Source organism: Megalops cyprinoides, chromosome 5 (assembly GCF_013368585.1).
Source record: "Megalops cyprinoides isolate fMegCyp1 chromosome 5, fMegCyp1.pri, whole genome shotgun sequence".
NCBI classification, from domain to species: domain Eukaryota; kingdom Metazoa; phylum Chordata; class Actinopteri; order Elopiformes; family Megalopidae; genus Megalops; species Megalops cyprinoides.
In genome coordinates, this window is record NC_050587.1 from 10,824,447 (window position 1) to 10,840,845 (window position 16,399).

General features: G+C 48.8%; 1 protein-coding gene across 3 annotated transcripts in view; it reads right to left on the reverse strand.

Annotated features, from left to right (window-relative positions):
• LOC118777620 (WD repeat-containing protein 7) overlaps window positions 1-16,399 on the reverse strand; it is a 162,226-nt gene that overhangs the window by 94,246 nt on the left and 51,581 nt on the right. For all 3 annotated transcript variants that reach the window (XM_036528717.1, XM_036528716.1, XM_036528719.1), the window contains one exon: window positions 5,063-5,176. In XM_036528717.1, coding sequence (XP_036384610.1) covers window positions 5,063-5,176 — 114 coding nt within the window. The remainder of the gene's footprint in view (window positions 1-5,062; window positions 5,177-16,399) is intronic.

A 16,399-nucleotide genomic window follows, 5' to 3' on the forward strand; every position in this document is an offset into this window, starting at 1 on the left:
ACAACATGAAGTGCACCGTCACCGTCCTTCAACGCACTGAGCATGCTCAGATCCTCCAGGAGGGAGCGTCGTAAACTGCGCCTCTGTGTGGTATTTTACAGGGGCGGCGTTAGCCTCATCACGCTAAAGCTGTTTAAAAGTATCGAAGCTGCTTGTCATTTTATGGCAGCACGTCCCACCGCGTGGGAGCAGCATGAGGGGGGTATCGGGCCTTCCGGGGCACTGCCACAGCAGGGACCCTCCTCCTCTCTCCGCCCTGCTTCGCGTGGACTATCGCAATCTTCCAAAGCCCGTTCGCAAGCCACACGGCCGTGCAGCCCCTGCAGCAATGTGGGAATTAAAGGTGCGTGGACGCCGCCACATTGATTGCCATGACAGAGATGAAAGTACTGGAATGGGGGCGGGGGGGAGGGTGGCGGGGGATTAGGGCTGAGAGGAGCAAGCGCCTCACAAGCCTCAAGGCTGGCCGAGCTAGCATTCAGGCCGCGTCGCCGAAACGACTGATGGCTATTAGCTTTGGAAAGGGCACCGTTAAAAGGCAGGCGTGAAAATGAGCAACTAACTGCATCTATCCGAAAAGGACATAATCTGGAATACAGAATGAATCATAGATAACTATACTTCAGCAAAGGAAATATAATGTAGCCAGAACAGAGGGTTTGCTATACGTGACACACATCTCTTGCGTAACTGTCAGAGGCATGCCAGGTTCTCAGGCGACTAAACTGTTTGACCGTGCCATCATGAGCAAACATGGATATTTTAATATGTCAATTGAAGTGTTATGGATTTTCGTGAAATGTCATGCTGCAACCATTACAACACATGTATCAATACACGTATGTAAAAATTGACTCCACAAGAGCTGTTCCCGCAGGTAACTTCAGTGAAAACAGCCGCTGCCAGAATATCTCTGAGGCTCCGGTCGTCACTCAGCCATTCTTCAGGCAGAACTGGGGGTTACTGTTGCAGTCTCTCCTCCGTGAACGATCCCCGGTCACTTTAACTGTCAGGCTGTAAAACACTTCACCGAACACAGCCTGCCGCTGAGCCGCGGAGGGCCTTCGCGTCGTTCGCGTTCGCCCAAGGTTAAGGCCCGCCATTCCACACACACACACACACACACACACACACAAACAATCTCTTTCCCCATTAAGCACAGCTCTTCCCACTGAGTGCCTGCCGCTATTATCTCCCGTTCCGCTGCTGACGAGACAAGCAGGTAATGTTTAGCGGCCTTTTGTTGTGAGGGAGAGCGGACGGTTTCAGTGGGATTAAGAGAAGACACTTAACCACATTAGGTGCCGGAGACGGAATTTTCCGATCAATGGAAAAGGACCGCTCCCCCGCCACCCCCTCCCCCAAAGATGACGACACGGCCTCGCCGCCCCCGCCCTCGGTCCACACGCAGACCATCCAGTCCCCCCCCCCCGCACCCCCTCCCCTCACTGCAAGACCTTTCCCTCACGCCCATAAAGAGCGTTAATAACCTTAATATCACTCCCCTGCATGTGGCGTGTTAACCAAAAGGTCAGTTCCTTTTTAATTCTGGAGACCAAAGACTGGGCTATGCTATGCTAATGTCACCGCGAACTGAAGAACTCAGAGAGAAGTTTCTATTATTTTAAGGTGAAGTCTACACAAATGGAAGCAGTGGACAGCCTCGTCCACAGCCACTGGCTCTCCGCCTCGAAAATAAAAATATACTTTCTGGTCGGGGCCTTCTGCAGCCAGTCAATACCCCAGACGTGCTTGACAATTTATCATTTTTCAGCTCTCATTTTTCACGTATTGACAATGTGTTTTTCCATTTGTTTTCGGCGTATTAAATCCGTTAGCCGAGCTAACCACAGCGGCGAGCGCGGCTGGGGGTTAGCCGCATGACAATTCCTGGGTCGTTTCAGAATTCTGCTCTTAACTTCACCTGGCTGAGGTATCTCGCAGAAAAAAAAAAGCTTATCCTGAATGACTGAACAGACTTCGTTTTCAAGCATGTCAGTCTTGACAGTGCACATTAAGCGCCTGCCAAGTCAGATGGCTGGACTGTGGCTCGAACCACGGGCATCTTTGGGCAATCCACCTACCACAGGTAGTTCATTAAAACTCCAGAATAGATGTGTTCGCAGGATCAACTGCGCTAATCTGCTAATAAAACTACAGCACTGGATGGGTGGGGCTTGAATACAAAGTGCAGCAACTGCAGGCTGGGATCACAGCAGAATGGATTCCGACCAAAACTATACACTTTATTCTCATATCCGATTATTAATGGGATTAGTTCTCAAATGGAGGTTCGTTGCACGTTGATTGAAAGGTACTGACACCATGAGAAACTGGCTGTCCATTCTTAACAATGACTGACTCTTAAAAGCACTTCCCATTTGCAGCGGTACACACACACATTGCAAAATTCACGCAGCTCTGACTAGCTCACCTAGTACGGTCTGTCCATGTGCCCCACATGAAAAAGATAATGAGGCCTAAAATCACTTACTGATGCTGGTTGATATCCACAATAGGGGATTTAACAGTGCCTATTCAATATAAAGCAATATATTTCGATGGCGGCGAAGCACATGCATCCCTCGTATCTGCAGGGGTAAGATATGCGATAGTCCCTGAGGCAAATCTCTCACCCACCCCAAGGCGTCGCACTGTGCGGCTGCGTTTGCCTCGAGACGAGACACTTCTCACCTCCACACACGAACACCATGCCGGAGGTAATAGGTGAAAGACGTACCATCAGCTACGGGCACGCGTTATCGTTACGGTGCAAGAGTGCGGCGCTAAAAAGCCAATCTTCTCTCGCTGCTTTGGCCAGGCGAGAGCAATCAAGCGCCGAAAGAAACGATTTCCCCAGAAAACACGAGAGATTTAGCCCTTTGGTAGGAAAACGCAGGACACGCGGCCTTAATAAAATACTGCGTTTCCCCGCAAATGGGTAAACAGTAACGCAAAGTGACAACTGCTGCCTTTAGGAGACTCAGGAATAACAATATGAGTATTGTTTACAAGAACGAGGACCGTGCGGTTCGGATTATTATTTCTGCAATCAGTCTTGTTTATTGGCTTAGCGGATGAGAAACACATAAAAGAATGAAAGTAAATAAAACTCCGCAGAGCCCCGGCCCACAGTCGCTATGGGCAATAGTTCATTCCAAACATTTACTAGATTACTTTATGTTCTCATTTATGTACCTATTTGTTTCTCTTCAATGATTCTTTATACGCCTCGAATTTTCATCTCCAGTGCATATAAAAAAGATAAAAAAGCCCCCTCAACAACGCCTCTTATATAGTTCTAGAATAGCTGCCCTACATGGGCCGTTTTTTACTGGGGGTGGGGTAAGGCGGGGAAGTGGCCATGGTGCAGTAGCAAATTATGTGTTAAGGTATTTCCTTCTGTAGCTGAAAGACACAGGTGGTGCCGATGAGTAAAACGGGCTTTCCCTGCACAGGAAGAGTTTTGGGCGGAGTGGCTCTGAGTGCGCCATGGGAGGTCATTAGGCCCCCTGGCCCACCCCCTTCCATGAGGCCACGCCCCTAAAATCCCCTCTCCGCAACTCACTAAGTTCCCTCTGTGCCAAGCTAATGACCTGTGAAAGGCAGACGCTAACATGCAGATGAACAACAGCGTTTCTCAACCTCAAGTCTTCGGGATTCCATTGTTTCACACTTGCAAGGAACGGTCTACAGATTTGCAGAAATAAGGAGAGTCTGGAAAGCATTATCAGGGTAATGAGAGCACAAGTCCTCAAGATAAATGTCGCTCATCAGCTAATGCTAGCAGCGGCAATCCCGGCTGTTTCCTTTTGAGCCTAAACAGATACCGTTTCACAATGAAACAGAGTGCCAAATAGGCTTTGTGCGCTCAGCACACTGATGTTCATTAGGCTCACGTGTAAATCGCCTTTTGTCATAGATTTGTCCCTCACTTACGATTTTAGCATGTGCTTCGAAGGCACGGAGCCCTCAGTCAGAAAACAGCAGGTGACAACTCGCAAGCCAATGCCAGGCCCCTCCCTGCTTGAGAGGCGCACGTCCGCCAGACAAATCTGTCACCTGCGAAAACAGCGCCGCTCACCCCCGGCCCCCGATGCCGGCCGCACTCGCATCTTTAAAGCGAGACGTTTGCAAGTGTCTCGCGATCCATAGTCCGATCGGATCCATAATGGCTCAAACCGAGCTCGTGGCGCGCGATATAAGCGTTTGTTTTACAAGTTCTTAATTACTCCCCCACGCAGCTCAGGGGGATCGCGAACGCGCTCGCCGCTCGTTCAGAGATGACAGCCGCGCCGCGCCGCGATCCCTCACTGCTCCCGGTGATATATACGCGCGGTGTGACTCCTTACACTTTCACATCAAACTTTACAGTCCTCTGGAGGAGGAAGGGCTTTTGTCAGATAATGGCAAGCAAGCCCAACAGTGTCACAGAACGACTGCAAGGGGGAGGAACGGGCATTTTTTTTAACTTGTACAGTTACAATACAAGCGTAACGCTGTTCATAGACTGTAGTTCATGTTTGCAAAACAAAGCAATAACTCGCCTCCGTTTACACAAAGCTTATCAAAGCCAGTGGGCAAACCAAAGGTATCGGCAACACATGGCAAACACACATAAATGTTACACAGTTTACTGCATTACTGTATATCCTAGTACAACAGCTGATAGATAGTTTTAAGCGTACTGCAGCTTGGATCTGAGTGTCACAGTCTGTGTCTCATCCAACTAGATAAAATGGCCCCTGACCATTCAAATGACCGTGCATTAAGAATGTGGCTTCAATGATTTCATGGTTTTCAAACATGGTTTTCAAACATTTTCAAACTGAATTGTAATAGTATCAAACATTATGATTGGGCTGCACGATAAAACTCCTGAAAATTCCTAGAAAAGAATTTACAAACAGTATTTTGCATCTTCAGTTTTGCAGTGACTCAAAAACATCAATTACTTTCCATTACCAGAAAGGGGTAAATTTGGAATTCATTAAACACAGCACGGTAGGAGCGAAACGGCCTCCTTACTTCTCGGGGTGGGAGGGGCTAAGACGTCACTTACCAGCGGTGATGTCATCGTCGGTGACGTCCATCTCCTCCTCCGGGGCCTTGGTTTCGACGGGCTGGGGTTCGGGCGGGGGAGGGGCCGGCTGGGCGGCCTCCGTGGCTGCTCCTGCTGCAATGACATCACAAACAATTCGTGTCAACAGGGAAACCAGCCGTCCAATGACAAATCGGGAGAGTTCAGGTAGCGCCAACGCTCGATCAAACGAGGAAGAGTAGAGCCTGCTAATGCGAATAACACACAGCGCTAATTTTCCATTTGTCCTCGTGTCCTTGTTAAGTAGCTTATTCAGGCCATCCTTTTGGTATGAAGGCTCGCCAGTGGTTTGTTTAAGAGAGATGCTTTATTAGCCCGTAACCCTTCAAGATTACACCCATTTTTATTCAGCGGGCTAATTTAGCCCTTATCCTAGAATTACCAATTAAAATAAGCTTTTCATTAGAACCAGGCAAATTAATCAATGCTGCTTTGTGCACGGCACATACTTAAAGCTGGGAACGAGCTAATCTCTGCTTTGTCCTCATTACAAAATTAGTCCTCCCTTTTCAATTTGAAAATATTTTTTCCTGTGCTTTAGCGGTTCTTCGTATGCAAAGCAGGCACTTAAAAAAGCAGGACGTTCTTAAACATGAGGTTCTTAAAACGAAACGGAGACGTCCGGACGGACCCCCAAACTCCCCCTCCTCTGGCCCCCATACGCTCACTCGGGCACTTCTGTTGCCATATCGACAACTTTGGTCCAATTACATTTGATGAAGTGAGGGTGTTAGCAAGCGGAGGATCAGATTGATTAATCCCAGTCTCCCAGAGAACACGTTCCTTTATGTTTCAATTAACCCCACCATTGACCAGTGACATATTTAAAGAGAAATTGTTCCCCCCCCCACTCACAAAGTACACCTCGTAAGGGTAAAACAGCGTTTTGTGGTACTGGAGCAGTCTACTCTGAGTACAGAGGTAAAATGCCGGGCCCGACTGCCTCACAGAGAGACTGGATGAGGAGGAGTTTGGGTGTCCCCCCTCCACACACAGTAAGTGAGAACAGTGGTGGAGGAGGTCTAAGGCAGAGACAGGAGACTGCATATAGAATGATTCCCAGGGGAATCTATGTAGGAAGGACATGTATTGTACATTTGATTCTCTGGGGTATCTACGCAGGAGGGATTTGTGTGTTTGATTCCCACATGTATCAATGCAGGAAGGATACATAGTGTACATTTGATTCATTGAGGTATCTATGCAGGAGGGATTCATGCATTTTGATTCCCAGGGAAAACGATGCAGAATGGACTCATACATATGATTCCCATGGGTACCTGTGCAGGAAGGATTTGTACATTTGACCCTTTGGGTATCTTATGCAGGAAGATTCATGCATTTGATTCCGAGGGGAATGCAGGAAGGATTCAGACGTATGATTCTCAGGGGTATCTATGCAGGAACAGCTTGTACATTTTGTTTCTAGGGGCTTTCATGCCGGGCTGGTTTGTGAGTTTAATTCCCAGGGGGATCTGAGCAGGACAGTCTTGTAGGTTTGTGCACACATGTCAAACCACATGACCCCCTCATTAAAAAAACATTATGTATGACAACAGTATGGTACCCGTTGACCATGGTCTTAAAATACTCAAAACCACGGGGCCCCGGTTAAGTCAGAATCAAACCCACCGCAACATTATTATCAAAGATAAATCAAAATGGTCAGTTCTGATGCAAGTTGAAATTAAGTGCTGTTAAAAGTTGAAATTAAACAGAACAAGTCACTCCAAACCACAATCACACACTTTTACAGATACTATGCAAAACAATTATTCATATGTGATGAAAATCCAGTTTATTTGCTAATGCTAATTTTTTTTAACAAGGTTAACAACCTTTTTAAGACAAATTAGGCTCTGTTTAAGGAGATACAGTACATGACATGTGATTAGCATAGAGGTGAAGTCATGATATGAATAACTACTTTGAATAAATTACAAGATGGTTTTCTAAAAAATTTAAAGGTGGCGAATTCATCAGGTTCCAAGACTATGAATTCAGATTCTGAAATCTCCATTTTAGTCAGAAAAACCGAAACGCCTGTCACTTACAAAACAAATGAAGAGTCGCACGTGTGGCAGTTAAAACAGGCCAATTCAGAATTCTCAAATTCTTGGTCAGAGTGACTGTGATGGAGTGCGTCAGTGAAGAGAAACGCTCCTCTGCATTTAAAAACTCCCCACACATGCAGGCATGCACACGCACACACACACACACACACACCCACCCCCTCCCATGGCCTATGCAGTGGAGCAGGGGGAGCCCATAACTCAGTGCTCTGCAGCGGGAACAGAAAAGGCCTCTTGCAAGGTCAAGCGCTCGGTGTCAGGGATGACACACGGCTTCGACCCGGCCTTGTTAACCCCCGGGGCCCCCGGCACGCGCCACTCCTCTTTCGGGAAAGGTTCCTGTTTAAACTCTGCACGTCCAGCATGCAGAGGGTGGCCCCCCCCTCTCCCCCCGCCTCCTCCACCACAGAGCAACAAAAGCCCACCTCTTGAAACATGCATTGATAGTTAGCACGTATTTATAGGACTGCATAGGTATTCAAAGGACCGTGCAGGTGTTTAACAGTACAACCGATGTTTCACAGGGATACATGCTCCCAAATATTACATAAAATTGTGGATTAAATTCATGTACTGAATCAAGTTAAACATGAATCGTTCTAAGCACAGACTTATACTCATTTACATTTATTCATTTGGCAGACGCTTTTATCCAAAGCGACTTACATAGGTTACAGTTCTTTACAATGTTATCCATTTATACAGCTGGATATTTACTGGGGAAATTGTGGGTTAAGTACCTTGCCCAAGGGCACAGCAGCAGTGTCCCAGTGGGGATCGAACCGGCAACCTTTCGGTTACGAGTCCTGCTCCTGCTCCTTAACCACTATGCTACACTGCCGTCCCACATACTCATGACTATACTTTCAGATGTTCTTGTGGATAGGATATTTTCAACTATTTCTATGGGAGAGAGTCTGGAATGGTTTCAGGGCGAGCCCTGCTGCTTGGTTTCGGGGTGAGTTATCACACCAGGTTTCAGGGAGAGCTTTGCTGCCGATTCAGGGTGATCTCCGCACACGGGGGTTCCCCCGCTGTGATCGAGATGAGCTCTCCGATGTTATCTGGAATGCATGCTCCACGCTGCTAGGACCAGGTCATGAGACCACGCGTTCCCTGGAGCGGAGGGGGCTTCCAGTTTATAGAATCGACCCCCCGCTGCTCTCGGAGAAACGCTCGCCCGCAGCAGGATTTAACCGCCCGAGTCGTCCGCCCCTCCCTCCGCCTGTCTGCGCAGGCCTGTCTGACCCCACCCTGCGACCCCATGCCCAGCGGGGGGGGGTACAGGTTGTGCCGAAGTGATGAGGGGTGGCGGTCCATCTCTGTGGCAACGCAGCAGGCCCGGAAAGCAGTGGGCACAGAGGAAACCACCTATCCTCTCTGCTCCTTACTTTACATTATGTCATTTAGCAGATTTAGCAGCTCTTATCCATCACTATGCTAAAAGTAGTTATCGAAGAGTATTACAAGAGTCAGTAAGATACTGAGGTAAGCGCTAAACTAGTGTAGATTCCTTTTTAAAATAGTAAACAGGGATAGACAGGATAGAAAGAGATAGATAGGGACAGATAGAGAGAAGAGGCCTTGTTCTGTGAGTGTCTGGTTACAGGCAGGGCCGCTTCACCTGGTTCAGCAGGCAGGACAGACGGAGAACAGCCGCCTTCCCGATGCTCTGCGGAATGGCTATTGACACGGCACAGCCCTCAACAGACATGGCCGCCGCTCCGGCGTGGCCACACGGCACGGAAGCCGGCGTTTGCGTCAGAGGTCTCGCTCGGGCTCGACTGGAAGCGCAGCGGCTTTTTGTTTCGGGTCGGTGGTGTGGCGGGGGGGGGGCGCTGTGGGTACTCCCACGCTGCCTCGCTCCAGGTCCTCAGGCCTTTCAGCCCAACAGAGCAGGGGGGTCAGAGGGCGCGTATGATTCAGGTAGGGCATGAAATGAGCTTCGCTTCTCACCGCGGCACAAAAAAAAAAAAGCCCACGGGGGAGACATGCTGCTCAGCTGAGCGGTGGCCGCGGCTACTGAGGGTGGAGGCGGGTCACGGCTCAGCTCTTCACGAAAAACCCCGGCACCGCCAGACCACGACCAGCCTTTGTAAACACATCACATAATTCCTAAGACCCGCGAGCTCATTTCTACACCAGCCCTTTTTTCCACATTTCACTATTTTTTCCATTCTGCTGACAGCTGAACCCTTTGGCACACTGGCTACTTAATTACAAATGAGCATTTAAAATTTAAACAGCTTATTTTCCCTCATTGAAGGTTGAAGGATGAGTGAAGCTGAAGCCGCTAAGCCTGCTGAAGAATACAGCGTAAAACAAATGGAAAGAAACAAGCACCGTGAGTGCATTCAAAACTCTGTCTTCTGATTACTCATAGTGATATGCTGCGCTTATGAGGTAGATACGACCGCTACAGGCGCTAAATGCAGTTTACATAACACCTTCTCACAGTCTATGTTACATAATAGCATTTATTAGCACCCAGGAACAAAGTGATCCTTTTAAGAAAAACCGCCAGCGGGAGAAAAAAAACGACCCCAACATTTACGACAGGATCACAGCATAGAATAAAGCAGAGTTAATTCTAGGAGGGGGAAAAAGGAACAACGGTCATTTTGATCACATCTCGGAGAAGACTCAAATGACCGCCTCTGAGGTAAAGCATCTGCACAGTTGGAGATTTCTTCATTTGCTCCTTCAGTGGCCGTGTCAGAGTATTACAGCGCGCGCCGCGTATGGATTTCTCTTTGTTTTTCATCAGGAGGCTCATTTTTCAAAAGCAATACAACAATTATTTTTTTAATTTATTTTCCATTATGATTTTTTTCCTCCTCTTCCCCGGCACAGGCTGAAGTGGGAAAAGAGAAAAAAAAAAAAGAAAAGATGAAGAATTGCTCACCTCAGTCAGCATTTATTTGGAAAAAACGCTGGGCTGTTCGCTCAAACCAACTTTGTGCTTTGTCTTGGCCGTTGGAAGGCAATAAGCTCAGTTTCCACCTGTCTCACGGGAGAGGCCCATATATCACATGGGGGGGTGGGGGGGTCGGTCGCATCACAGAGGCGTCAGACAAGCTCGCACGAAATGAGCACCAGGGCCTCTGCGGGCGGGACGGTGCAGGAATGCACTGATGAGGTTTAATAGTGACGGTGGTCTGAGGGGGGGGGGGGGGTTCATTTCGGTTTATTTGCTTGAGAAACCCGTTTTAAGGAGAGCAAACACGCCACGTTGGAAACGCACACATCTCTGGCCCAGTTTTCAGCCACTTCTCTCCCTTCCTTTCACTCTCCCTCCCTCCCTCCCTCTCTCTTCCCCTCTCTCACTATGATAGACAGAAGAGCTGGCTCACATTAATTCCCCTCACACCAAGCTTATCGATCCAAGGCCTGCTCCCCAATTGCATTACACATACAGGCTGTCTGCTTTCTCACACCCACCAAAACACACACAGGCACACAAATACAAAGGAAAGAGAGGAAGGGAGAGGAAAAGAAAAAAAGAGGCGCAGAAAACGAAAAGGGGAAGGGGAAGGGGGGGGAGGAAACGTTCGCCGGGTGTCCTCGGACAGACTATCCGCAAGGCTCTGAAAGGAAGCGGTTTGCATACAGGACTCCGGCCGCGAGCGACGTGAAGCTAACCTACTGCCACACGCTCATCTTAACCACACGCTCCTTTCACAACAGACCCCTCCTAAAACCCGAGGCCTCCGACCGCTTTTGTAATAGCGCTGTCATGATGTGCCGTGGGAGGGGATCGAGTGGGGGCCTCGCACGAGGACGCGTCCTCCTCGTTTCTGCGGCGATACACTGGCGGGCCCAAATGTGGCAATTTGTAATGCAGCACGCAAAGAAAAAAAAATAATGGTCCAGATCAGAGCCGGACTACATGGGATTAATAGAAGCCGGTTTTAAAGGGGGAGGGTAAAGGGAGGTGCACGCTACCCAAAATCTTTCCCCCCGCTTATTTCCATCTAGCTGCAGCCTGAGTTGAGGTGGGAATAAAGGGGCCCAAATCTGCCCATTCAGTGAGCTCAAAGCGGCGCCAGCTGCCTTTCGGGTGAGTTTTTGATGCGTGCCGTAATGAGGGACCGAACTTCATGGGAGGCTGTATTCATGAAGTACGGGGTAAACCCCCCATCCCCCCCACCCCCCCCCACACACACACAGTCCCACTCTGCCAAACAAGGAACGTGTCAGGATGAGGATGTTACCAAACCACCAGCCGGTGGAACAGAACGTAGCCCAGCTGGAAACTGCTTCTGAGGAGTAAAATTCCTGTTCTGGCCGTCTCTGCCTGAAAAACGCAACCTGACCATGTTGGGGGGAACCTGTGACCTTTTGAGAAAATGAGCGCAAAACGAATGTGGAACAAAACACCTCTGTAAAAGTACTGTGACTGAGACAGCATACCTTTGTGTTGCCCCACATCCTGCCCCATCACCCCCCACTCCTCCCTGACACCCCACCCTGACCACTCAGGCTAAAGTCTTTCTCTCTATAAAGGTGTCATCTCCTCAGCCGCACGGTGTCCAGTCTCATATTACAAGACCTTATATATTCTGAACGGTAACCTTGAAGCGGGGAAACAGTCAAGGTTAACCAACTCCGTTACCCTCCTCCGTCTCCCGCTCTCTCTCTCGCCCCCTCTCTCCCCGGGTTCGGCCAGGGGAGCGAGGCGCTCTCTGATCTGGTTAAGGGGTGACGGGCCCCCTCCGAGCCGCAGACAAAGAGGCCCGCGCACCTGCTCTCGCTCAGAGGGCCCGCTGGGCCGAGCGCACCTCCCGCCGCAGGCCTTTCAGACACCGTCTCCTCTCCCCTCTCCCCTCAGCTCGGACGACAGGCCCGGCTGCAGCACATCTGCTCTGTGGAGGAATAACTCACGGACACCTACAAAACAGTCCTCTCAATCTACGGCTTCAGCGCTCAAGGCCACAGGTGCGATAAAACAAGGAACATCCAGCCAAGTCTTTCCAATCAGTTACAAGGACACATTACATTTTCAAGGAGTATTTACTTTCTTATTAAAACCATCTCATAATTGTATAATTTTACACTTTACATATTATTTACGGATTATTTTCAAACTACAATTAGGCACTTCTGTTAAATGGTTATTGTAAGATACAGTATTGATCATTTTCGCAGGGAGCCCTTGTGCCCCCTGTGCTCTTTAAGTAAATGGCACTCAATTAAACAGAATTCCAAAGAGTTAAGTGGCAGTTAGTGTTCTCAGCCCTGCTAATATGCTACCAATTCAGAAAATCCTCACAAGAATTCTGTGTAGTCTTTTAGTCATCTAACTTTTTAGTCTTTTTAACCATGCACTGTGTCTTTTACCCATGTACTGTTCACTGTTTTTATCTGTTTATTTATTTATTTATTTATTTTGCACTTCCGCACTTTTAATGGTTGTATTATGGTTTTTATTATGAATGTACTGTATGTCAGCGAGCAGCTGGATAACTTAATTTCCCACTGGGATTAATAAAGTACATATCTATCTATCTATCTATCTATCTATCTCTCTCTTCTGGTAAATGCGGCATTTTTCCCCAGACATGCAGACCTGAAAAAGGTCAGTTATTTAAATATTTGCTTACAGATCTATAGGTCTGTCAGGTACGGTACACAGCACTGAGCACCACTAAGCTTTTCATGATAGGGAAACGCACAATCATGAAAATGCTAAACTGCATGTACTGCACAGAGCTTCAAGCAGGAAAAAAACCCCATGAGAACTACAGACTTGCAGTACCTATGAAGCAGACAGTACACGTAATTACAGACTTTTTACATGGTACCAGTAAATCAATCTGGACTAGGTATTGCAGGCCCTTATTCTGCACTTGTAAATCTGTCCCAGTATTCAGGAAAGGCACTCCACATTACCAGTTAAGTACAATTGTTTATTTAGTCATTTTATTTATTTACTTCAACTGAAAACTGAGACAGAAACCATGCTAAGCCAGGAATAAGATAAGGTAATAAGGTAAAGAGGAAGGACTGGGGTGATGGAATCAATCATGAGAGGGACAAGAGCATAGAAATGCTTAACGTAACCAGCTAAAGCCCATTTTAAGGACCTGTTACACTGTCACAAAACTGTTAAAACGCATACCCAACGTACCTATTCCTGAAGCACAGGTAACAAGCATGTAGGAACACGGAACGCAAGAATGCCGGCGGGGGGGGGTGGGGGGTGGGGGGGCTTGCGCTCCGTTTTTATTTTTAACCTCCCGAGTTCTCACTTGTTCCTCATTTCCCCGCTGAATACGTTCCTTCAAAGCCGGCCGGCCCGTTATCGACGGGGGGGGTGCAGACATCAGAGGGGCCGGTGCTGTCCTGCTTCCCCGAGAGACTCTCGGCCGGCCCGCCGCACAGCACCGCAGCAAGCTCCCCGGTCCCAGAGGAGGCCGGCCCAGAGCCGGGGAGAGGAGCCTTGATCTATAATTCGCACCAAAGCTGACTGGAACGAGAGGCCCGAATCCTTCCATAATGTTTTAATTATAGAGGGACGTTTCTGAGCCTCAACCCCTTTCATTCATAACATGACAAAGAAACAAACGGAGTAAGAACGTATCAAATTCAGCTTCTCCATTTTCAAATGAATGTTTTTTTTTTTTTTCATTGTCTCTATAGATTCCTTGTAGGAGAGAAAATTACACTGGTTAAAAAATAGGAGACACATAAGAATTTTGTTAAGTAAGACAAATTAATTGTGTGCAGTTATGTTTAAGATAATCTCGAAAGCAGATAAAAAGATGAGTGGCGGTGACCGCCTTCCCACCTGGTGGTGGGACAGGAAGGCAAACACATAATTGCTATTGATTTATACTGATAAGGCTTCCATCGATCATCGCGGCCGTGTGAAGGCGTGTTGCGTGTAGGGGCCGGGCCGTGCGCCGCGTGTCGCTGGCGTGAGCGTGACGGGGCGGGCGGACGGCTGATCTGGGAGAGGCAGTCTGCGACACGGTACGAGAAACTGAGAGTGTGTGACTTTGCGCGCGTGTGTGTGTGTGTGAGTGTGAGAATGAAAGCACGAGGTAGGGCACGTGAAAGTAGGGTTTCAGACTTGGGTCACAAGGAGGCAAGCAAAAGGATACAAAGGCTAAACACTGAAAGCTGTGAAACGACACCCACAATTTGCATGTTCCGTATAATACCCGTCCGTGCACAGGGTGCACCGAGCCCCCCACCCCGCCCCGTACCTTTCGGGACCTGTCCCAGGACGATGCGAGCAGCGGAGCACAGAACCACGGCGGGCGAACAAAGGAATAGGGGGTCTGGCGACCCCGCAACCTTGCGTCCCCCGTCGAGGTCACCGTCCCCCACCCCTCCACCCCCACGGTAACGCAATGCTGACCGGCGGCCGTCGCCACGGCAACCGCTCCCCTGAGCCGGCTTCCCAATCGCGGCGGCGGGCTCCGCTGGTCTGTAACTGACAGCGTGCAAGTCCAGTTCCAGGAATAAACAGGAATGTGGCGGGGGGGGGGGTTGGCGCATGGTAAGGTACAGTGAGCTTTCTAAGCAGAACTTGTCTGCAGGTGGAGTGGGGGTGGGGGGGGTTGGGGGTTGGGGGTTGGGGGTTGGAGAAGCCGGGAAAGATGCGGCCCTTTCAGCCCTGCTCACTGAAACCCCGGGCTGGGCTGCACTCTCCGGAAAGGATCTCCCCCCACCCCCCCCCCGGGAATAACGCTCCGTCCGCATCAATTATTAAAGTCCTGAGATAAAAGCCACAAGAAACTTCAGACTTTTCAAACATTTAAAACCCCCTCGCTTTCTCGCACTGAGACAACCCCCCAAAGCAAGAGAAATGTTCAATTCTCAAAAAAAGGGAGTCTTTTCAAACGAAATGGTTGATTGTGTCTCCGGGGGGGGACGTGTGTCAAGGGGTTAACATTCCTTAGCAGGCTCGTTTCTCGTAAAGAGGCTTCTTTGAAAGCCCCCGGACAAAACGCTTCCCATTAGGAATCCATTTATAATCAGTACCACTCTGGCCTTTCTGTCACACCATTTAACAACAACAACAACAACAATACAAAAAATGGACAGAATGACTGGGCGCTTCCTGTCTCAGTGCCCATGTCACTTCCTGTATCTGCAGTCCCAGCTTCTACAGTATGTCCTCCCTCGCCCTTCCAATCGTTCCAGTAAGGCCTTCCACAGCCGCACTCATTGAGATCACGAACGCCCTGGAGTCCAGCTCAATAAGCTCACATACGTCCACAGACATCCGAAGTATTACCCATGAGCCCCAACAAACACGACCTCTCATACAGGGGATCTTTGTGCAGCAAAGTTCATGTTGGTAAAATTCAGGCAATTCAGACGGAACAGCGATGTTTTGGCGGAGAATGGCATGTCTGCTCTCAAGTTAGCTTATTACTTGGGCCTAATTTGTTTAGCCAGTAAATAAAACCTGATAGCCAGCCAGAGAAATGACCACGGTGGGACTAATTGCTTAATGCTTTGAGTGGTCTGGCCACTTCGAGACGCGCATTAGCCTCCCAGGAGTTCTCCTGTCATGCTTTTGTTTTTTTCCCCGAGCTGAATGTGCTGCGACCTAAGCACCGTCATACGGTCGTCGGTGGACGCACTCTTGTTTCACCTGTTTGAGCGGTCATTCAGCAGCTTGAAACCGGGAGCGCCTCACAGAGGTCACACCTGGAGCGAGGCAGAGAGTGGCTCTCACCCCGTATCAGTGACACGATCTTCTCCGCATATTCAGTATCAGTGCCGTATGCAAAAAAAAATACAAGGCGCCCTGCCTACCCCTGCCCCACCCCCCACCTGTCTCTGTGTGACTGAATTCAAATATCGACCTACCTTCTCTCGGATACAGTCGTTTATGTGGTCCATTTTTGTACATTGTCTCTACTTTTGTCTCCCTATTAATAAGTTAATTATTCATTAATTTGTCTCACTATTAATTACTTGCTTGCGTTGCTATTAAAGAGTCATTCATGGTGCCGTGTGTTCACGCGAATGTTATAGTTAACAGCGAGGCCTAACTGAGCGAAGCACTGTACCATGCAGCATAGCATCTGGGAGTGGAAACAGCTAACAGACCCCGAACTGAAAGCACAGCCGGGGGCCATTCAAACCAGAGATTCGGACTGAGCTTTCCCCTGAGCGTAATGCTGTATATACGTGAGCTAAGAGGTTGTACTGGACAGGAGCGGCCCTTTAAACCACGGCAGATAGCTGCTGCAGTATATGACGC